Source organism: Ambystoma mexicanum, chromosome 9 (assembly GCF_040938575.1).
Source record: "Ambystoma mexicanum isolate Mex_15411 chromosome 9, UKY_AmexF1_1, whole genome shotgun sequence".
In the NCBI taxonomy this organism is placed as follows: domain Eukaryota; kingdom Metazoa; phylum Chordata; class Amphibia; order Caudata; family Ambystomatidae; genus Ambystoma; species Ambystoma mexicanum.
Window position 1 is genome coordinate 878,560,312 of NC_090931.1, and position 24,565 is coordinate 878,584,876.

The window sequence follows — 24,565 nt, forward strand, 5'->3', positions numbered from 1 at the left end:
CATCATTGTTCTAATCAGGGATTCCATATTTGTCTTTTCAGTGCCGGGATCCCTGGGCCCTTGCAAAACCCTTGGGATTATAGTTCCAATCCAACCAATCTCACGTACCAATGGAGCCCAATGGGAAGGGCTCTGGCGCTATAAAGCCTGAGCCGGAGGGAACAAAGGGCAGCCTCACCTGGGGCTTTCTGGGTCCCCGCTTGCCCATGTCTCCGTGGCCAGGGTCTTTTGCATACACATCGCAAAGGGAAGCTTGGAACGCAGCCTTTGCAAGTGGTTGGAGCGTCCGTTGAAAGCTGTGAAAGCTCTGAGGAGAAGGAAGTGTATGCCTAGAACACGGGCTGCTACTGAGTTTAGAGCCTGAAGAAATCATGCTCTAATAACCAAGGCTTCTGGTTTTATGGTATTTCTTTTTCTTTTACTGCCATTTCCGTCTGTATTTATCCTATTTGAGGCCTTTTTTTCTGTATTTATCCACATTTATTTTTTGTCATATAAAAAGATAATTTAATTCGCAACCTGTATTTTTCTGCATTTGTTCTAATAAAAATGTGCATTTATTGAAGCAGACATGCAGCTATATAGAAAAGAAAGGCTAGCTCAATTGTTTCCATAACAAACGTTTGCTCTTGTGACTGCTGCTGCCTTAAGAGATACTCAGCAATTTGAAGCACTTTAATGCTATTTATATACAACTTTTACACTCTCCATGCTGCCAATCTGCAATGTGATTGGCCTGCGCTGCATGAGTGACAGAACAAGACAGAAAGACCTGTTTTTCCCTTTTTTTCCCATTTTGATGAATAAAAACAGACAGAAAGTAGATTGATGTTCATGTGTATTTATGTAAAAATCAGTAAAAACTGAAAACTGGGAGCATTACTAATAACCCAGAAGTCTGCATTCCCCCACTCCACTCACAAAGATGCCCGAAGATTCAGTTGTCCTTTGATGGCCTATAAAATGGAACTGGCCAATTGCCTTATGCGTGGGGCAGACCTTTTGGGGGTGGGGGGTGGGAGGGACTAATTAAAAACAAACATAAGAAAACAACAGGGTTCTGACATCATTCTCACGAGGGACGCTGGGACGTATTCTTTGAAAAGTTGGTAACTCTTTCAAAATGAACCCATACTGAATAAGACTGTGCCCCATTAAACACAATGGACCTCATTCCGAGTATGGTGGTAGTCATGGCGCTATTTGCGCCATGACTGCCTCCCATACCGGTACCGACTCCGGTTTGGTTCATTGGGGACTTACCGGTCCACTCTGACCTTGGAGGGACCGGTAAATCCCCATTTACCAAACCATTCCCCATTCCCATTTGAGCCCCCATAGGGCTCAATGGGAATGGGGAGGACGCAAATAACGGGCCGGCGTATGCCGAGCCTGTTATTTGCGCCCAGGTCCCTTAACGGGTCACGTCCTTAACACTTGGTCAGACCAGGCGTTAAGTAAGGGACCCTCTAAGGAACCTCATAGTAGGGCAGTAAGGAATTACCAGCACCGGTCTCCTTACCGGTGCCCGGTATCCCTTACCGCCCTACTCGGAATGAGGGCCAATATCCACAAGTTGTGGTGTTTTTTCGTGCGGGTCGTCCAATAAGGAGCCTTGTTGCATTCATTAACGGCCCTGCAGCGAGCCCACCTATGGACTGAGGCGAGCAGTGAAGCAGCGCTGGCAAGACGCTTCTGTCATCAGCACAGTCAGTGGTTAGGCCACAGCACAGCTTTAACAAGCATCTTTGCTCCCCCTCGGGTTTCCAATGCATTCCACAGGAAATATAATCTTTGTTTTAAGTTTTAGAAAGCCCCAAATCCGCCCACATGTATTGCAGATTAGAATTAAGCACTGGGCCAGGGGTGCTGTTCCTTGTCAGAAAGAGGTCTGCACCTTCTCAGCCTGGTCGATTGTCAGCACCTGACCTGGGACCTGAAAGGTGAGACTGCCTTTCAAATAAGTCAGTATACACACTCTGGAGGAACATGTGCAAAGTCTGTTGGTCTGGATAACCACTGAAGAATGAACAGTATATATCTGGTATCTTAAAAGAGTGAAGCCACAGCGTGCACGGTTGCATGTGTCAGCCGGTCATGTAGCTTAGTGAGCCAAGCACTTACTGCTGAGATGGGCAGTGAAACTGCAGAGCCGAGGGTTTCAATCGGCTGACTCTGGTGTAGTACTTTTTTGAGATCGATATATTGAGTCCCGTTATTTTGGGTAATAGTGCAACATTAAATTCAGTGCTACAAAATGCAAGTCTTTATTAAAGTCATGTTTTTACTATTCCTGAAAAAGTACACATTGCTTTTCCTTCCTTTCCTGTTTTTAATTTTGTCTATTAGGTGGTGTTTTACTGGTACCTATAAGGCCAAAAGCATTGGTATAGCAGTACAGATAAGAGAGAATTGTGCTGTCTGGAGCTTTGTGCCACTGCCTGCTGCTTTTACCCACCCATTGACTGCCATGGCCCTCCCGAATCCATGTAGCCATTCCCACCCACAGCTGTCTCCTCCCCACCCAAAACACACCTTCCTGGGATCTCTTTTAGCGAGCTCTCTTGCTCATGAATCGATGGGTTTAAATTGGGCTGTACTCTAACTTCTAAGTTTGCTTCTGAATGGTAGTGGCTTAACTGCAGCTGAATATCAACTTCTGATGTAGGCCGTCATTTATAAGCAAAGATGTGTGCCCTTGATTCTGTTACGTTCTGTCTCAGGAGGACAGCTCAAGGGCAACGTGCTCACCTGGAAAACAAAACGACATTGAACAACACAGGTTCGATCTCCGGGTCCGCCCTTAGAAATCCAGTTTTTTAAAACAACAGTTCGGGCTCTTTTAGAGTCATTAGATCACCATTATTTTCTATGCACTTGCATCATATGCCCACCTACTCAAACCTTTTTCCAGCTTTTGCCATCTTATGGTCAGGTAGTACCATTGTGCGGCGCCTGGTAAATGCTGATCCTTTGCCTACGCAAAGTCAGAACTGTTGTCTTTGCTGAGGCTTGTTTTATGGCCTCAGCCACAGCCAACAGTAGGTCCTTAGAATCAAGAAAAACTACTCTAGTATACCCACCATGTTTTCTTTGGCATAAGCGAGCGCTAATCATCGTCTACAACTATGTTAGCATGTACGTTAAGTTTGGTGACATTTGCATAGTGCATAATTACCACTGTTATGTCCTTAAAAGGCGTTGGTTAAGTGGACATACATAGAGTAAAGAGGACCAACATTGGACATTTTTAAGTGCAGGTAGGAGGTACGGCCAGCTGTTCTCTGGTTGTGACGATGGATGAAGTGCTAGAGTGGAGGCAGAGGAAGTTGGAGACAGAGGCAGGTTGTAAGGGAAGGAAAAATGTTAGCTAGCTGGCAGATGAGGTAGGTTAAGAGGGTAACTCAGAGGGGAGAAGGTAGGCTTTTAGTTTGAAGTGAGGGGCTTCAAAGAGTCCTGGTAGCGAAGTTAATGATCTTGTCGAGAGGACAGAAAGCATAGTTGGGGACACCGAAGAGGCTGCTGGCACAGTACTCCAGTTTAGAGAGGACAAGAGTGGTTAAGAGATGCTTTGCATTGTTGAAAGCAAGGGGGTGCCTGATATTGAGGAGGTTGCAGCGAGCTGCTGTTCCAGTTTTGGAGATGAACATACAGAAGGTGTGAGAAGGGTCATTGATGACACCGAGGTTTCTAGCTAAAGAAGAGTAGAGGAGAGTGTCAGGTGGGAGCTGGATAGGCAGAGGAAGAGATGAGAGAAAGCTTTTGGCATGGAAGCAGAGAACCTCTGTTTTGGTAGGGTTTAACATAAGAGGGTGTGAAGCTAGATTTCAGAGGAGAGTTGAAGAAGGAGAAAAAGATTTGGGTGTCGTCTGCGATGAGTTTGCACAAGAACTCAAAGGAGGGCTGGAGGAGCCCGGAAAACTTAGAAATAAAACCGCAGCTTTAAAAACGTTGTATTTATGTTTGCGGTCGCTTTTGAAGCGACCGCAAACATAAATACAACGTCAGGCTTCTTCGAGCCTGAGAAACCTAGAAAGAAAAAACGCAGCGTTTTCAACCACAACCGCGTTGTGTTTCTGCCTAAATCTGCTTTCCCATTTGGGGCTTTAGGGCTCCCCATGGGGAGCCCTAGAGCCCCAAATGGGAAAGAAGATTTAGGCAGAAACACTGCAGCATTTAGCATTTCCGATTTGGGGCTCTCGGGCCCCCCGTGGGGAGCCCGAGAGCCCCAAATGGGAAATCAGATTTAGGCAGAAACCCCGCGGCATGTAAACACAACCGCGTTGTGTTTCTGCCTGCCTTGGCTTTCACTTTGGGTCTCCGGTGCTCCCATGTGGGAGCACCGGAGACCCAAAGTGATAGCCACGGCAGGCAGAAACACAACGCGGTTGTGTTTGAAAACGCTGCGGTTTTTCTTTCTCAGTTTCTCAGGCTCCTCCGAGCCGGAGGAGCCTGAGAAACTTAGAAAGAAAAACCGCAGCGTTTTCAAACACAATAACGTTGTATTTATGTTTGCGGTCGCTTCAAAAGCGACCGCAAACATAAATACAACGTTTTTAAAGCTGCGGTTTTATTTCTAAGTTTTCCGGGCTCCTCCAGCCCGGAAAACTTATGAAAACAAAACGCAGCTAGTGTTTATTTTTATTTAAAAAATAGCACTTACCGAGATGCAGCTGCAGCTTTTCTGCCTGTAGTCTCTGGTCCCCGTCCTCCGCGTACAGCACCAATGAAGGAAAAGCCACCCAGTGGTAGCTTTTGTTTACTACAGATGGCTGGCTTTTCCTTCATTAGTGCTGCAAAAGCCAAAGCGAGCACAGCGGCGGGCATCCATTTCACAAAATGGATGCCCCCATGTGCTATCTTTGAGCTTGAATTGCTCAAAATGTTACATAGGTACTTCGAAAAAAAAAATGGCAATCGTTTTTTTTTTTATATTGCCTATCTATTTTTTAAATACAATTTTTTGGGCGAACCATTCCTTTAAGTGCATGTAAAAGTAAAGTTAACTATTTTTCCAATGTTTGATCTTTCTCTTTTCTGCATTGACCAGCATGTTGCTTCAGGAAAAGACTCCTGCCAGAGTGGAAGTGTCTTGTTTAAAGAAAATCTCACCTGGAAATTGCAGAGTTGTTTCTCTGTCTGCTTCTGACCACAGAATGTTCAGAATGCAGTCAATACCAGTAGTTATTGACTGCACTCGAAACATTCTGATTGACTTAGAGTAGATAGTAACGATTTCCATATGCTAATATTGCTTATTCCACTGATCTGCTCTTCATGCAGGTTCATAATTTGACAAGTAAGGGGAGGGACCAAGTGAATTGTCCAGAATGATCACACCATCTTGTCAAGTGAATTGTCCAGAATGATCACACCATCTTGTCAAATGTACAGAGTGGGATGATAGAATGAGGATAAGGAATATGTATGACCCTTCCTCACACATCATTCACATTCCTTATTTCCCCTTCTCATACCTCATTCCCTCTTCTAGTTTATGTTTACCTTTTAAGTAACTGCATTTTTATTGATTGGTGGTAAATCAAGTTCTAGATTGGTACCTTGATGTCCCTTGAAGAGCTGGGATCTGATGTTTGTTAACTGGCAGCAGGATCTTGGGGTAGATCATTGGAGACTCATTCTAAGATCAGTTTAAGGCTCTCCTCCCACGAGCTTCATGCTGCAAAGGGCAATCTTGCCCGCTGCAAGTTGCCCCATCGGAGGAACTACATCCCCCAAAAGAGTGAATCAATGCTATTACATGGGGCACTTTGGCTGTTTGCTCCGTAACCTGACTGTCTTTCCATTGGATCATTTGATATACCTTGTTGCCACGTCCTAGCCACAGTGCCATCAGAAGGATTGTTTTTTTTATATATAAAGAAAGTAGGTTTCATGGAATTCTGCAGAGAGATTTGGGTTTCACGCTGATTTTTACTAGAGGTTTTGTTTGATGTGCTTGTGTCTCCATTAGTAGCCTATCAGCGGTTGGTTATTGGTTTCTTCATGTGGGGTGTAAATAATTGTGTTGAGTCCTGCAGAATCCTCACAAAAGCCCTACATAAAGGCAAACACTTCCTGATCCTGACCAAAGGGGTGGTGTTAGCTGGGAGGATCACTTTGGAGGAGAATGGTCCCAGGGGAACAGTAGGGCTCTGTTGGATGAGACACCGTGTTTATCTTCCCAAAGGAAAGAATGATCAGTGATACTGAAATATGTGATGGCTTGGAGTCAGAAAGAGCTGTTAACTTCCCAAACTAACTAGATCAATGTGGGTAAGAACAATCCTAAACATGTAGGTCTTGGGAATAAGAAATCCCCTTTTTAGGTCACAGACATTCTCAAAGATGAAAGCTCATATGAGTTACAGGGGATTAAAAAAGAAATTCTAAACATTCACAATGTAGATTTGAAAAACTCTCACTCCTCTGTAAAACAAAGAACGTCATTATGTCCTTATAATACTCCTTTAGGGAATGTAAATAAGGATATTAATGAAATTAATAATGATATTGCCATGAAATGAAGTGCCACAATGTTCCAAGTACTGTGATGAAGAAGAGTGAAACCGAGGCACAAAACTGCCATGGGCAGTTAATTGATGGTTATGACCCACACCTAAAAGGTACTGGGAGGTATTTAAACCCCTTTCAGTTGTGGGCCACTAGAAGCACTTGGAGGCAGAGTAGTAGTATGAGCTGTGAGCTGTGAGTGGCTGTTGTTTAATGAAGAAGACACTGGGACCATGAACAGCGTGCATGCAGAGCCTGGTCCTGAGAAGGTCATCATAGCAGGAGCGCTGAGCTGCAGAGGCCACAGAGGGGTATGCAGTGCTGTGACGGACTGTCTCATCAGAGAGAGAGAGAGACTCTCTGAAATGCACGTTCACTCTGAGTGGCTGACAAGCAAAGGAGTGTCAAAAGGGCAGAGCAAGCTCCTTTTGCAAGCGGTGTGGGCCGCTGGAGAACAGCCGAATGGGGCAGAAGCCCTTGAAGAAGGAAAAGTGGCAGCATTTCGCACAGAGGTGAGCAAAGACACTGGTGAGTTTACTTATGCATGGAAACCCTGGAATGCTCTGTCAGCGAATGCTGGCCTTAAATCATAATTTTGAATAACTAACTGATATTAAGGATCCAAATGGGCAGAGCAGAATCATTGTGAACACAAGGAACAGTTATGATTATTATTACAAGGATCGAGTGAAGTACATATATAAAAAGGGGACAACACTTGAATAAGTCAACCAGGACTATCATTGCGAAAGCCGAGGGAGTGATATTAAAGTAAGCTAACCGTAACCCCCATTACCCAAGCCAAAATAAAGTGGTTCATAAGCAAGCTTTTTTCTACTAGCAATTCATAGAGAGAGAGAGCAATACAACAATGGAATGACTATAAACAATGTTGCTTTAGACAAAGAATGGGCAAATGTGATAAATTAAGATCGTTCACAGTGGTTTGTTGAAAGGAAAGGGAAACAAGAGTTATTCAGAACGAGTGAAGCATAACCTGCATTGCATGGAGACAGTTCAAGTGTATAGCAAACAGCACCAATGTGGATCTTGTTTTCCCTGAAGAGATTCCAGCAAGTGAATGATTATAGACAATGTTTCAGAACAATCTAAACCATTGAAAGAAAGGGGAAACGAGTGGCAGGGAGGCTGCCCCTCTGGTAGAAAGTATTCTGAAGGGATGGAGCATAACCTGCATTGCATGGAGACAGTTCCAGTGTGTAACAAACAGCACCATTGTGGATCTTGGTTTCCCTGAAGAGATTCTTAAATTTGATGCTGTGAAGAAAGAGACATTAATAATTTGTTGGAAGCTTACCTTTACCACAGACGTACTTGTAGTTAGTAGTTTACTCTGGCCTGGCAGGAGAGTACACCAGGTCAGAGAATCTTGTAGTAGGCTTGGCAGAATAGTAGACTAGGTGGAAATCAATGAAGTACTGTGGTGTGGTGGTGAAGTGTAGTAAAGGAGAAGTGGCAGAACCACTAAGATGTCCGGGTGAATTGCTACAGAATCATACTGACAAACATATGTCACTGAAGCAATTGTTGTATGAACTGCTGCAGAATTATACAATATTGATGAAATATGTGTTGTGTGAACTGTTGCAGAACAGTCATAACAAAGACATTTTTATTGATTCTAATGAAACAAGAAAGTGAAGATTGTGCTTTGAGTGTTTTTGTCAAAAGTGAAAAGAGGAAAACATGTGGAATAATTTTGAACTGTTGGTTCTAGTGGAACAAACGGAACTAAATTGGAACTTTTGTTGTCAAGTTGGAACCAAAAGAACAGAGTAAGAACTTTAATATAAGACAGGATGTCCTTATCGTTTGGAACTGTTGAATAGATTCCTGCTTGAATGTGGCGAAGGGAAATTCACCCACATTGGAAGCAGAAACATTTATCAGATTGTGGATCTAACTGTTATATTTGTCATTTTCCATTTGCCATATATTACCTTATTGAATTGTTATATGTACAAGTGTAAGGGACAGAACTCTTTTGTTAGAGTGTTTCCTTTAGTTTATTTTAGGCAGGGAAATCCTTGTCAGGTTAGGGATAGTGAGGCATGTATCCAACCTTTAAAGTTAATGAAATGGCATTGTTTGCGAAATCTTCACAAAGTTGTTTGTCTCACATTTCTGACCCGTCACATAATGCAAAAGGAAGGGCTCTGTCTGTGGTGGCAAACCTGTATTTCCAGATAGAGCTTGGAGAACCAATTGACTGCCACTACCCGCTTCCCAATAGTCTGTCATTCTTCCAGAACACTTGCAGAGCGCTTGTGCAAAGTGAAATTAAGATATGTTTTTCCCTGTAACAGATCTCCTGAATTGACCATTCAGCATTGACAATATGAAACAGACCCTTACCTAAATTGATAGAGGAGGTGCTGCTCAGAGTGGACTGTGTGAAAGCAGGGGCTGGAGGGTTGGGGGTGTGCTTCATAGACAAGAGGAGTATGCCTCTGATGACTTTCATATTGGATTCCTCAGTGCATTAAGCATGTGGACGGCATTGTCTATACAACAAGACTCTAACCCTTGTGCAGAAGTGCAGGACTGGTCTGTTGTTCTCTAATTGTCCTTTTTTCCATAAAAGGGAAGGTGTGTGGGAGAGTGAGTAACTTGTGATAACACTCCACCGTTGACAACGTTTCTGGTAGTGAAATCCACATTTCGGCTCCTAGGACTGAGAGGCAACTGCTGCCTAGTATGCTGTTGCAACAGTAAGATGAAAGTTGGAATGATTGGGGTGACGATTAGAGGTGTATTTCTGGAAATGATTATGCACCTGAGAAGAGCATCTTTAAGAAACTCCGTGTGCATGGTATTGAGTTCATTAATTGTGTTTTGCTCTCTAATTGGTATGGGTGAGAAGCACCTTTCCACTTCTCAGAACAGATTGTCCCCAGTTGGGACGTTCCCTCTCTCACGCGTCTTGCCTCCAGACACTTGTAAGAGGCCTGAGTTGTTCCCCGTTCCTATTTCCCCTTCTAAGGACTGACGTATTGCTTCAGGTCTCTCGAGGACCTGCCCTTTTGTGTTTTGTGCATTACTTACCAAGATGAGCTCTGTGGATGCTGACATTCTCTTTCCTGCCTCTCGTGTTCCTTCTTCTAGAGTAAGCCAGTGAAAGTCATGACCCTGGAAGAAGCAGTCCGCACCCTCCAGATTGCTGAGAGAGCCCGCCAGGGCCGCCTGAGAGCCACCTTCATGAAGGAGATCCACATGGAGGACAGAAGGGAGAAGAGAGCCAAGCTCCGCAGTGACCGCCTGATGGACCCAGACATTGCAGCCGTGCGCATTCAGAAGGTGAACCTCTTTCATGGGCAAGGATTCCCATTTGCCTGTCTTATGTCAGAAAATGGCTTTCAATTATTTTCCACCACCATTCATTTATGTATCTATTTATTGGGTCTCATTCTGACCCGGGCGCAAAGGGATACCGGGCACCGGTAACGACACTGGTGCCGGTAATCCCTTTGCGCCCTATTCCGAGGTCCCCCAATGGGACCCTTAAGGTACGTTTGGTCTGTGGATACGCGTCAACACTGGGATCGTGACAACCTGGGTAAAATCCTGCTAGCCAAATACTTGAGCAAGCTTGCCAACCTCAAAAACACCCAAGGGGTCCACCCACATGTATCCTTTACTTGTGCCCTGAACAGCAGCACATGGCCACAATGAGGGGAAATAACTGCTCCATTCACCAGGATTGCAAACTCTCTTGCCACAACCTCTGCAAATATTCACAACTCATTTGCACTCCCATCATCTCCCCTTCCCACCCTCCTGTCTGGCTTTCAATAATACTCTGCTTTATAAAGATGGTTTGAAAAAGGGCTTGAGGGGGCTGGGACCTGAGAAAAGGAGTGCAAGATGATGGGTGGCCGAGAAGAGGGGTGAAAGGGAGCTGGAGGCCTGAGCAGAGGGATGCGAGGGGGCTGGGCCCTAGAAAAGTGGTGTGGGGGGACTGGGAAAAGAGGTGCAAGGGGGCTGAGCAATGGCTTGCAAGGGGATTGAGAGCGGAGAACGGGAATGAGAGGGTCTGGGGTCCTAGAAACGAGGTGTGAGGGCCTGGGGGCTGAGAAAAGACGTGCGAGGGGCCTAGGGGCCGAGGAATGGGATGCAAGGGGGCTGGGAGCCGCGAAATGAGGCACAAGGGGGCCTAGAAAAGAGGTGCAAGGAGGCCCAGAAAAGAGGTTTGATTGGGCTGGAGGGGGGGGCAGAAAAGAGATGCCAGGGGAGTGGGGGCCAAGAAATGGTGTGCAAGGGGTCGGGGACCAAGAAAAGGAGTGAGAGGGGGTTGGGCCAAAAAAAGGAGTAAGAGGGGGCTGAGGGGGTCGAGAAAAGTAGTACGAGTGGCCTGAGGGCTGAGAAATGGGAGCCAGGGAGTTTGGGGAGTGAGGAAAGGAGTGAGAGGGGCTGGGGTCCTAGAAAAGAGGTGTGAGGGAGCTGGGGAACAAGAAATGGAGTTCAAGGTGCTGGTGCTGAGAAATGGGGTGCAAGGGGACTGGGGAATGGGGATGAGAAAAGGAGTGAGAGGAGGCTGGGGGTGGGGAATGCACTTACCTTTAAATTCGCCACTGCGCGACCACAAAACAGAAGTCCGCTCCCCTGACTTCATGCCGGTCCTGGCTGCGTGACGTACTTACTGTTGTCCCGTTCTAGCCAATCAATGATGGAGGGTTAGCAACCTTCTCTTCAAATTTGTGCAATGCCCGGTGTCTTTTACGTTCTGAACTTTTTGCAAGTTTGGGAAAAGTGAAAAAGATGTATGCAATAGTTGACAATCAGTTCTCTTAGACTGGCCATTCCTGATTTCATGGACAGGAGCAAGACGTGTCTAGAACATATTGGCAAGTGCCAACTGGGCATAACTGTTGCATGTCATGTTTCCACTTCAAGTAGGCCGGGGAACGCCCACACCCGTAGGGACTCTCCAAGATGGGATACCTCTTCTCTTTACCTCAATCTGCACACAGTGAGTGCCTTGGTGAAGCATTCTTGCTCCTGCATGACGATGTTGTGCCGTTTTCTGCAGAGGCGTTTATAAATAGGCCTATGCCTTCAAACACATTCAATGATGGGACTGCTCAGCGCAATGGGCTACTAATTGGTGGCAGTGGCTCCGAAGCCTCTCTACACGCGTTCTAGTCCGGTATTGGAGGAGCATATGGTGCCGCTCTGAATGCAGAACAGCCAGTACTATTGGAGGACTCGATGAGACCACTCTCAGTGTTTTACTGCTAGTACAGATTGACGCGCCTTATGACCAATGCTATCACAGCCCGTTAATAAAACATCTCAATGCAGCGACGTCACTAACGAAACAAGTGTCTGATGACGCATTTCCCAATACATATAAGTAAGTATTATTTGAAAGCGTTGCTTAAAACGTTCTCAACACAGCATGGCCCGTGCGCTTCAAGGCAGTTGATGAAAATGCCCCAGGCATTGCAAATCCAACTATGGGAACCAGTTGCGTCCGTCTTTCTTTCTTTCTTTCTTTCTTTCTTTCTTTCTTTCTTTCTTTCTTTCTTTCTTTCTTTCTTTCTTTCTTTCTTTCTTTCTTTCTTTCTTTCTTTCTTTCTTTCTTTCTTTTTCTCCCTCTTCCTCTCTCTCTCCCTCTTTTTTCTTCCTCCCTTTCTCTCTTTCCTTCTTTTTATAGAGCTCTTTCCCCAAAGTGGTGCTGTAAAATATTAAATAAACCGTTAAAGAAATACAGTGAAATGCTAAATTGACAACATGAGATACACATTGCATTCAAGAGAATGCCAGATGTTAAGTTTTGAGAGAAGAACAGAAGGAGTAGTAGCAGATCTAACAAAAAAAGGAAAAGCAATCCAAAACTCAGGAGCACAAAGGAAGGAAAGCAGCAAATGCTACACCAGGCAGTTCGAAACCTCTCAAAGAATTTCTACAGAAGCGATATCTTTTGGTGTGTGGATATGAGATCCACTGCATCACAATGATCTTGAGTGGCAGATACTACTGCCCGCTGTCATCCACCCCTTCATTCAGAGTTCCTTTCTCCTGTAGGAGACGCTGCTATGGAGGGTTGTTGTAACTAACAGCGCATGTGTTATACTGAGCCATTGGCCCTCATTACGACCCTGGCGTTAAGGGGTTAACAGCGCCGTAAAAGGTGTCGGCGCCGTTAAAACCGTTAACGCCTGATTACGAGGTCCCTTTTGCGGCTCCCGACCTTAACGGCTGGTCTGGACCAGCCGTTAAAGTAGGGACCCACAAAGGGACTTTTGAGGTAATTATGGTACTGCAATTTGCGGTATCGTAATTACCGCCTTCCCCAGTCCCCTTGAGCCCTATGGGGCAAAAATGGGAATGGGGAAGGGCCAATGGTAAATGGGGAATTACCGCCCTGCCAACCTTGGAATGGGGTGGTAATTCCCCATTTACCATTGGCGGAATCGGTAAATTACCGGCGTTAACCATGGCACTATTAGCGCTATTAGCCCCATTGGTTAACGCTGGAGTCGTAATGAGGGCCATTGTCTCTCAGAGCTATTTCTTCAAAATGGCAGCCCCGCACAGGGCATCACCTTGGGCGGATTAGGCAGTCACAATGTCACATTGAAATCTCGTACTCAAAATGGCGGACCTATCACTGCTACTAACATTGCATGGCACCCTGTAGCATTCCCCTCACTCATGACCCCACGTGTGGACAGAGAATCCCTCACGGGGCTGCAGAGCAGTGCTCAAGTCAGTACATCCCTTCGCCCCCACGTGTGACTTCTTCTTCCTCCAAATGCTGGCACCGGCAACAAGATGGAGTCACGCATTTAGGTAAAGTAAGTTCAGCATAATTCTTGCCTCCAGTCTTGACTAAGAAGTAAGGGTGCCAGGGGTTCTAGAGGAGCCGGAATGATAGTGAGAGCGGATGAGGGGGAAGATAAGATGGCCAGAGTGGGGGATACCCAGAGTTCAGTGGGGTGATCAGTGATTTCCCTGTAAGTAATCGCTCTACCCTTCTTTCTCCTAATGGTGCTTGACTGAGACACAAAGAAGAGGTCCCGTTTGCACAGCACTCTCAGAATCGCATACCTTATGTTTTGCTATGTCAAGAGTCTGTTATACTGCACCAGTCACCACCGTAGTGATCTAACAGCACCGAGGTTTCTCCGGAGAGTGCTCTACATTGTGCCCTCGCCAGGGGTTTCTAGATCTTAGCCTGCGAGAGAAGAGTAAAGGGCTTCAGACGATGGGAAAGAGCAAGGTGCAGATGGGGTGAGGTTAAAAACACATGAAAGATTTGTGAGGAAGGGAATGAGGGTCACGGATGGAGGTTCTGACAGTGTGTCTGCCCCAGAGCCTGGGCAGAATGATCAAAGCATAAGGCTGGTCAGAAAACAAAAGGGCAAATGCTTAATGCTCCTGCTCAAAAGTGAATACTTGTGTGGGCAGTTTCTACTTCTTAGAGAGAGGTTTTACTGTGTCTGGGTAGATTTCATCAGATTTATAAGCAGGAAAATATCTTGACATCAGTTGATCAAGCATCGTCAATGCCATCTGTTTTGACGTTTGTGTAGACATGGTAAAGGCATTTGCCAGGAACTGTGTAGTGGTATTAACTGGCCATCGATGGTAGCAGCTGCAAAATGGTGTGAGTACCCGGGTATATAATAGCAGTGCCTGGCAAATGCCTAATACGTATACACAAGCCAAAACTGTTGGCTTTGCCAATGCTTGTTTTTATCAGGACTTCAGTAAGGGACATGCATAGTGCTTGCAAATCAAGTGGCATAAGTCAGACATGGCTAAGACATTTGTATTACACCAGCAGAGCATTTGCATCATTAACCCAGAGAAGACTGCTTTGAAAAAACACTGGTAGGCACTTTGAGTGCAAAGTTTGATGGTGAAGCTTGAAAAAGCTATCTCAAATAGATCCCCGGAGGATGTGTTTTTGGCAGGGATTGGCAGAAAGTGGGTGGTAATGGCCATAGGGATTAGTACGGCCATGGGCAGTCAATAGGTGGGTAAATAACAAAACAACACCCACAAGCGTGGTGTCCCTCTCCATATGCCATTTCTCCTTAGATGTACTCCAAAGCAATAGTTTTGGCTTATAGGTGGCGCATTTGCCTAAAAGTTGAAACAAAAAATGACTACACCTAAAACAAAAAATGCAGTGTCTTTCACTTTGAAGGAGACCTTTTTGATTTCAATTTCTTTGAGCTATTATTCCAGAATGTTTGCTCCAGCCACTACTCGTGATTTCTTTGAGGTGGGCATTGACCATGTAGTGTGGTGAGCATATTTCCTCCACCTCCTAATGTGCATAGGACAAGCAAGTGCACCATTTTGTGTAGACGCCTTGTGCACTAGTCCCTTGTTGCACACAGATTAAGGAGGAGGAAGGCACACATGGAAATCACCCAAGAAGAGCTAATTGGAGGTGTTTTGTGCTGTGTGTGCTGAGACAGGTTTGGCATGATGTGCAGGGGGCGTGGCAAGCAGAGTCCCCTTTGAGCCAATAGTCTGCATGTATCCTGTGCTTCCCACTGGTGGGGACATGAACACTGCTCCTCGGCACTTTGACCTGATTTTTGTTTCTGATCACGATCCCTAGGTTTGGCGTGGATTCCTGCAGAGAAGGAAAACCAGGAAGGAGAGGGAAGAGGAGTTGATATTCCTTGGGATGGTAAGTCCTGCCTACTACTCGAAGATTCCTGATTTCGTCCTCCTTCTTTTCCCTTGCCCCATTTGATGGACCTATGTGGATTCTTGGCTCCTTTTCCTAAAAGAGTGTTGCATAGAAAATCTACATGAATCTATGGCAATCTATTCAGAATGATGTTGTGGTCTACAGAAATCCGTAATTGCTCGTTGGTAAAAAATAAAAAAAATACAAAAAACATTCTGTAACCGTTTTGCGCAAATGACAACTCATCCTTGGTGGACTTACTCGCTTGCTAAGTGTGATCGCTCATTTGTGTAACAAATTACCCACTCAGGCAACAGCAATATCTCCACTTTCTAAACCCCAGGATAGCACAGCGTTCCTTTCGTTGATGGAAAACAAAGCTCAATGATTGGTCAAGTCTGGTGAGGGCGGTGATCTGATTTGCTCAGTGTCTGCAAAGGAGCGCTCTCCTTAGCAATGCGAAAACTGCTGCTCGATTGAATAGTTATGTTAGTCACTTCACTTCGATAAATATGTTAGTCGATGATAGGACTATACACGGCAATGCGATAACTATTAACCAATGGCACGGCTCTGTTCTTCAATTCAACAAGCCTTGCTTCTCTTGATATCTCTGTCGCTGTGGTTGGATAACTCTGTTGGTTGATTGGATAACTCTTTGTTCGTCTGATAGCAATATTGCTCAGTTTAATAGCTCTGCTAGTTGGTCAGATAGCGGTGCTTGTTTTTGTGTTGAAGAAGAACTTCGACAAACCATTCAGTGCATACGCTCGTTTGATGGACCAGGCAATCCCAAGATTGCAGTGCCTTACAAAAACCAAAGAGATGCAAGGACAGCTACATTAACCAGGTGTAGCAGGGGGACAATGGAACAGCAAGAGGGGACAGCGCTGACAGACAATGATAACAGATAAGCACATTGCATCATAAACATTTTAGTATTTACCTATGCAACGTGTTGAAACAGGGCATAACTATGTTGATCAATGGGGCATGTGCTAAATGATGGCTCACCTATCTTGGTGAATGCAACTGCTCTGTTGTTCAGAGGAAGTGGAAACATGGTTCCATGTGTTAAAAATGCCGCAAAAATTGCTGCCTACCCAACAAATCGCAGCAAAAAAGGCTGTGGTTTTGCCCCCGCGATCCATGTAATGGAAGCGGGGGACACTCCCTCAACCACCGCACTCATTATACCATGTAAGGGGAGCAGAGGACACCTCGCCCAACCGCCGCCACCCTTAAATGGTATAATGGGGTACACCTTTACCGGGTCAAACCATGGCATTTTGCTGCAATTTTTTGTACAGACTACTTTTTTGCCACACTTTTATTACTGCATACCGGAAACGTTCTGTTGGTCAATGAGGAAACTCTTTGTTATTCTGGTCGCGCTGTTGACTTATAGGGTGGCCATTTTGCCTGACGTGATTTCTCAGTCGTTTGAAGCGCTTACAAGGATCGCTGAGGATTTCATCATTTAAATCGGGACTAAGGTTAGTGCCTTCACGAGAGCATTGCTGCATATTTTCTTGACTGTGACTTCCTCAGTCTCAAGAAAGAAGGAGCTGTTGCATTGCTCTGAGCAATATGAGGCCACTCACCCCAGCACATTCTAAGTGCACCCTTACCCAAAGTGTTAGCGTGTAGAGCAATCTGGGCTTTACTGATGCACACAAAGTCCTTGCCGGCAACATGCCTACTGCAGTGACCATGGGCACCACAGCAGGCCTGTATGTGCTAGACTGGGGAGATTTCAAAGAAAGTCTTGAGAAGGAAGAGGCTAGACTATTTGCATAAGGGAAGTCGGGTTTCATAATGACATAACACAGGAAGTGTGATCTAATTTTTAATATGAGCCACAAAACACTGCTGAGAGAACAGATGGTCCTTCGCTAGGCATAGAGATGGCCAGAGAGTGGGCATTAATAAGAGCAACAACGGGCTTTGAATCCAGAACAGCATTTTTAATCCCAGCTCTTGCTTGAATACAGTCAACCATTTTGTGATCTTGGTAGATGTTGTCTTGCTACATCTCCGGGACAGGATCTGACATGCTTAAAGTAATATGTCCCCTAGCTGGAGCTCTGTGAGCCAGGTAAGGTAATACCAATCTAAGACTGGGGTTCTTTGAGAAACGCTGCAAGCTCATGGTGCCCCGTCTGATGCTATGTGAACGATGCCTGAAGTTCTGTGTATTTTGCTTGAAATGCCACATGACATGCTTGAACTTCAATGTGACATGTTTGTCACTCTGTATGCTATTTCGGAAACTCCATATGCTCTGTTTAGAGCACCATCTGCCTTGTCCGTTGTTCTGCATGACTTGCCTGGGGCTCCATTTGTCATGCTTAGAGCTCTTCAAACCAGGCTAGGAGCTCTGTGTAACAAGGCTGTGAGGAATTCGACCATCAGCACAGTAGGTGTGCGCACGCCTGGGTTTTAAAAATGTTTTCAATAAAATTGAATGATGGTAGATCAACCTCCTGAAAATTTGTGGGGCGAATCTGCATACATTTTCCTGTGCTCACCACACAACATACATATAGACCGGTGTACTCTGGGTGGACTCAGGATCTAACAGGTGGAGTGCACAATGCATCTCCAGAAGGGGGAGGCCCAACCATCCCCCTGCCATGGCCAGCCTAATTAACTAACAAAGGCTCCATGGATCCACCTTGTCCTTTTGTTGAGCCATGTAGCTGTTGCATTAATTCACATATTAATCAGTGATGCAAGCTCCCGCCCTCTGTATCGATTGCCAGTGAAATGTCATATCTGGGACTGCAAGTCTACAGCAGTCATCTACGGAGGGAGAGCCCATTCAGAAGGTACAAGTATGTGGTTTGACAGAGCACTTCAAGGGGGACCTGCCACTTTAATCAGGAACCACAGAGAGCTCCTTTAACCAGAGAGACCCTTTGATCCACAACAGACAGGAAGATGGGTGGGACTCAGCATTACATGTTTTCACCCCTTTACCTTTTCTGTTGCAAAGCACTCTGGTTATGACCTCACACATACAGGAGATTGTTGATGGGGACCCAGGATTGGTTCATTAAAGTAGGCTTAGCCTATACCAATCCATATGGTCCATTTGGCTTTAAAATCTGGTATTATATATTTTGTCCTGGGAGGATAGCTCAAGAGAAACATGCTTGCCTTGGAAGCGTTCGATCCCCGGGTCCCTGCTTACAAACCTCTGGGTATAAAGTGTGTTATAAATAACCAATTAAAATTACAAAAAGAGGACAGAGAACCTCTTTTGGCAGATCATCTGAAGACTTTGCAAGGACTAAGAAGGAAGAACTTCTCATTGGACCCCGGCTGGAGGTACATTCTGCCTTACATCTTCTGCCCTTGAAAGAAGGCCAGGACCTCCAAGAGGGAAGCAAAATCCCTCCCCTAAACATCTCTCAGGGAACAGAGGGAGATACCAGATCCAGAGGACCATCCAGCAGCTCCAGAACCGATACCTAGCCAGCACACACAATGTCATGCTAGGCTCTACAGCAAGCTTCCTAGGTGGTAAGTGCCAGAAAGTCCCTGAACCAAGGACAAGACAGTTTCCTGCAACACTCTCCTCAGCTTTGGGCCACTTGCCTTAAAGGACGACAGAAGCCCAGTGAAGAAGCAAGGAGATGTGCCTCAATGAGCATCTACCAACATCAGCCTTTAAGGACATTTTCGAGCCGGTCGAGCACCTCGAGTTGCAACTGTCTGCAACGCTGACTGTTGTTATGCCACCGTCGCCTTGATCAGTGCTTCAGAACCACAGACCAGTACTAAGCCAAAAATTCTTGACCCTGAGCTGCCTTGCAGGACAGCCTGCAGCAGTCCGTCCAGCTTTGCTTGCCTCCTGATACCCGCAGCTGTCTCCTGTCTGGAAGTCTGTCGCAGAAGCTGCAAAGCACCCTGAAACCAACTCGACCATGTAGAGCACCAAGAACCTCTACAGCACAAGGTACATTGTGGTTCTGTCCCCCTGATCCATCTCCAAAGACCCCTAGTGACATTTTAGGACCCATTGCTCCCTTTGTGGTGAAATCAAGTGTCCTTGAACTGTTGTGATTAATTACTATACCGACTACCCTCCTGTCAGTAACCAGAGTGCATCCCTTTTCCTTCTTTGAAACGGTCTGTCCTCTACATTCCTGACAGGGTGGGTTGTATTTTGTAATGTGCTAGATCTGTCTATTGTGATAATAATACAACCTTGACTGGACAGTCCCTTGTATCGTTGGGTAATTGTATTTTCGCTATGTTGAAACTAACCAATAATCCACAACCTTTCAGAGATAAGCCTGCCATTCCATCCACGTTACCAAACTTAGACAAGGAGGTTTATAATTTGCTTGTGTTTCCAATCTGTTCGGATCCCTTCTGGTGTACTAGAGGTGTCGGCTAATTGATGGCTTTGAAACTGATATTCATCCCTGGACCACTGGTACCGTGGAAGTTGATTCTCACAACGGCTGAAACTTTGCTCTGGACAGTGAATCATATATAATGCCTGAAGCTTCATGCAACATGCCTGGGCCTCCACATGCCATACTTCGAGTTTCATGTATTATTATCTCTTGGGAGCTCTGGAAGCCATGACTTGAGCGGTGTGTGTGTGTCATGTCTGGTGCGGTGGTGCCCCTGCATCATCTCTGGGGCTCCTCATGCAGTGCCTCACCAGTGGTTTTGTGCCATGCCAGATGCCCAATGAGTATAGCCAGGTGCTCTATGGGCCATTTCCCGAGTCTCCTGTGCCATACCAGCCACTCCGTGTGCGGTGATGAAAATGTAGTCAGTAATGAAGACAATAAGAAGGCTATGGAGTGTTCCCAGAGCATGGCACCCACCGCGCAGCTAATGATCCTCATCTGGGCAGTGTAAATATGGGCATTTTTCTTTTTCAGGCTCCACAGGATCGAGCGGAATCGCAGACGTGAAGGGGTAATTTCTCTTGCTGGGGGCAGCGGGGGGCAGGAAGGAAGTGTTTGGCTGCGGCTATCCCAACAGAGACTCCCTCCCGGTGCAGTTCACGGAAAGCTGGTCGTCCTCTCTCTGAACCATTCACAGAGCGTTGCTCATGCTGTCGCGGTGCCTTGTGTGCCCAAGGCACACCGTTCAATCATGGGAGGTAGAAAAACACAGGGATCCATCTATCCAAACTTGGCCTGCCCAGTCAACCCGAGCAGAGCGGCCAGAGTTTCATTTAGCAGGTGGTTGACTCGGTTGGGGCTCGGAAGCCCTTGACCTCTTAGTGTATGTTGCCCAGTCGGATCCCACACTGGTTACGACTTAGGCATTTTCCCCTGTCCTGGGACTACATGACAATGGTCCGGTAGGTGTACGAGTGAGGAAAGCTGCACCATCACGACAGGGATTCTCAGCAGACATGCCAAGAGATGGGCATGCACTGAGAATTAATGCCACAGTCAAAGCCTGAAGGTCTCTCTTGGGAGCTCTGTTAGGTCCACTTGGATGCGATGGTGCTGTAAACTTTCTGTGGCTAAATGGAGATTTGCTTAATGGAAGTTTGCTCCCATAAGCCTCTGGGTTCCGAGGACCGCGGTATACCTTCTTAAAGTAAAGTAAAGATATTAACCACAAGTCAGACCAATACCTGAAAAGCTCTGGTGATGGGTTCCACACTCTTGTGTTAGTAAATGATTTGTCCAGTCTTTGGTGTGAAGGGCTCTTCACGCCTCATCAATATTTGAGCCTATTCAGCATCTGAGTTGATGGGTTCTGTAACAAAATGCCAATCTGAATACATATCCAGAGGGGAAAGGTTTTTCATCTCTCTTTCGGTCCCCAAAACCCAGATGGTTAAACAAATCGGTATACCTTTGTGTCAATTCACTCAACAATGTTGCATAAGCAGTGAAAGGCCTTTAATATCTCTGCCAATCCATTGAGTCATTCAGTCCGGTGGGTGCAAGCCTCGGTGTCTATGGCAGTGCTCTGCAATCTGTGTTTCTCTGTATGCTTTGCAGTGCAACTCTCATCACCCATAGCTAGCCGAGTCAAGGGTGAAGGACACTGGGAATTGTAGTACAAAATAACTGGAGAGCCCTGGAATGCAAGGCCCCGATCTAGGGACATGGCCTGTGTGAACGGGACACCGTGCATCCATTCATGGGCTTTCCTTTTGGCAAATCGTTGCATTCTCTGTTTGGGCCGCGCATGACCTCCCTGCCAGTAAATTGTACAAATCCCAGAATGCAGCGTCCCTGTGACGTGAAGTTACGTGATTCCCCCTGTCTCTGCCCTGGTGCCCAGCCTGCTGTCTCCCAAACACATAAATGCATGAACATCATTTAAATCCCTTGCCCGTGAGAGCGCTCTTGGAAGACCAGAACTGCCTGCACTCGCGTTCATTTGTTTAACCTCTCGTTCGGTCATTCTATCCCCGAATAGCCGGCTGTGTAAACAGAGCAGAGTTAATGTAGGCAATGCACGGAGCATGTGCCTGTGTGTACACTAAAGACATCCTACCATGTCAATAAGTCATTACTGGTCCTCCCTTCGACAAATCCGCCTTTCTGTGCCGGCCAAGTGTTAGTAAATAGAAAGTCAACGCGGGTGCAGGGAGCGGCAGAGCTGCCGGGGATTCTGCAAGGGAGACTTAAGACCCAACCACACACCAGGAACTGGCAAGAAATGAGATGATCTTCGACCAGTCTGCAGCTACCTCGCCTGAATGTGAGGACTAGGGGTGCTTTCAAATGCGTGCGCCAGCCTGTGCACCTGTAACTGCACTGCTCCTGCATAAACCCTAGGGGCGTAATTCATGGAACTGTTAGCACGGTGCAAAGTGACTTCCCCACTCCTCTCCCTCAAAGTGTCTTTTGAACTTATTTTCCTCTGTTAGCCTTCCCCTACACCCCTGCCCTCTCCCCTTCTTCCTGTATAGCTCTTGCATAATTGAAACGACCGTCAGGCACATACAATAATCAGGGGCGTTGCTAGGGGGGGGGCTAAGGGGGCTATAGCCCCTGATCTTTTGGTTGTAGCCCCGGATAGAATCTCAGAAGCTACAGCCAAAAGGCTAGCTAGCCCCCAGTCCCAACTGTTCCGACATCAGCTTAGCCCCGGGTCTTTTCCAGACCTAGCAACTCCCCTGACAATAATTATGCCCTATGTTGTGACAGTGTGTATTTCTCCTTGTCCTATGTTGTACCAGTAAATGCACAGCACTTGCCCATTCTGAATGTTCAATGCCTATTGAGAATGTAGATTTTTTGTTTAACTACTCACCCTCCCTGCGTTGGAGAACTTTGAAACGTTTGTTAAGTGTATAGGTGCTATATAAATGACCAATAAATAAATAAATAATCCCAGAAGTAACACAGGGACACTCTACTTGCAGAAAGGGCCGCTAGCCCTGTATATGGTTGCCCATGGTAACTATAGGTGCGCTAGGCTAGCTCGAAAGATACCCACTATGTCCGTAGGTAAACATGGCTTTCACAAAGAACACCTGGTTCTACTTTCTATTTCTATTTGATTGAAGATATATATATATATATATATATTGCTGTTTGCTGTACACCAAAGCACTTTAAAGAAATAAAAACGGTGCAAAGAATGTGAAAGATAAATTGCATGAGCGATTAGATAAGAGATGATCTTTCAGATGAGATGGAGAGTGTGGAAAGGAAGCCAAAAATCGGAGGGCAAGGGGAAGTATTTCCCAATATTTAGGCGCAAGCAGCGAAGAGTAGCGGGATAGCGATTAAACACACGGGTGGTGGGGAACAATTCAAAGGAAAGGTAAATGAGACCGAAGGGGATGGGTGGGAGAATGGAAAGAAATCAAAGAAGAAAAATCGGGAGCTGCAGTGGGCATCCAATGGAGGAATGTAAACACAATAGAAAGGAAGTGGAAAAAGCAGATGAAACTCAAAGGTGGGCGAATGAAGCAGAGTCGGGGAAATCAAGTCAACACCTAGGCCCTCATGTCACCCCTCACGCCACCTGACTCACCAGACGATGCCCGCCCCTCTACTCACCGGCACCCTGAAAGCTGTACACCTCCTCTGTGCCCCTCTGTAGCCTACCCCTTGCTGTATATCCGTACTGTTGTATACCTCTGTAAAGCGCTCCGTTATTTATAGTTGTATTGTATTTGTATATGTACTTTACTGTGTTTTATAAAGCACTTTTATCCAAAGCACTGTACAATTTGAAAACAAAGTACGGTACAAAGATAATGGCAAATAAACATCAAAACATCAATGCTGGTAGCAGACAATCACAAACAATATAAAAGATGAGATTTCAAAGAAGAGCGAAAGGTAGAATAGTCAGTGATAGAACGGATAGTCACAGGAAGGGCATTCCAGTGTTGAGGGGCAAGAAGCTGAAAAGAACAGAAACGGGCCTGGGCACATGGTGGGCATGGGACATTCAGTCTGAAAAGACAGGAAGAACAAAAGGGGCGAGATGGAGTGTAAAAAGAAAGAAGTGAAGCAGGATACTCAGGTGCAAGCTTGTAAAGTGATTTAAAGACTAGGCACAGGAAATGGAATTTGAGTTGCGAATGAAAAGGTAGTCAGCCAAGTGAGGCAAGTGAAGAAGAAATGGGGTCGCGATAGGAGAAAAGGCAAAGTAAATGAACAGGTGAATTATAGATTGATTTCAGGGGAGCCAGACATGAACCTGGAGGCCAAAGAGAGTGTTGGAACAGTAGAAGAGTTGTGAAAAAATTAAGGAGGGGATAAGGAGTTTGGTGGCCTAAAAATGAGAAAAGGGCAGACTTTACGAATGTTGTATAGATGGAAATGACAGGAACGAGAGGTAAGAGAGATATGTTATGTTATGTTACTTGGCATTCGTATAGCGCTTCATATAATCATTGGTATGACCTCAAAGCGGTGGTAGATCGAACACCCTCGGGAACCGTAGTTCAAGTTAGTAGAGAGAGATACTGTTGTATGGTGCGTGGGTGCACCGGATATGTGTGCAGCTGGTGTAGTTGTTGGATGATAACTGCTTCCTAGCGATAGGTGTGGTGCTGAAGATATCAGTTGGATGTAAGCAGTCTGATGGGTGGACAACGAGACTTGGTTCAGGCTGCTTTAGGCCTCAGGAATGCCTATATGAACAGCTAGCCGGAATGTGCCCAGCTAGCTGCGTTTTATTAGGGTGATGAGGTGTTCATGGGTTCATATTCGTAGGTGAACAGCTAGGCCAAATGATCAGGGGTATAGCTGTGTTCTAGTTGAGTGATGGTGTATAGTAGAAGTTAAGCGTAGTGGTGTGATATGGTGGTTATCTGTAAAGTGCCTAAGACCTTAGACCTGGCACATGGACAGGACGGTGGGTATACATAGAGACATACGGATATATAGTGACAGGGGTGGATACAGGTATATA

The 24,565-nt window shown here is 45.8% G+C and overlaps 1 protein-coding gene across 1 annotated transcript in view; it reads left to right on the forward strand.

Annotated features, from left to right (window-relative positions):
* The window catches only part of IQCA1 (IQ motif containing with AAA domain 1), a 1,010,495-nt gene that overhangs the window by 185,662 nt on the left and 800,268 nt on the right, over window positions 1-24,565 (forward strand). The window contains exons 4-5 of the mRNA XM_069615989.1: window positions 9,640-9,831; window positions 15,116-15,187. Of these exons, the coding sequence (XP_069472090.1) occupies window positions 9,640-9,831; window positions 15,116-15,187 (264 nt within the window). The remainder of the gene's footprint in view (window positions 1-9,639; window positions 9,832-15,115; window positions 15,188-24,565) is intronic.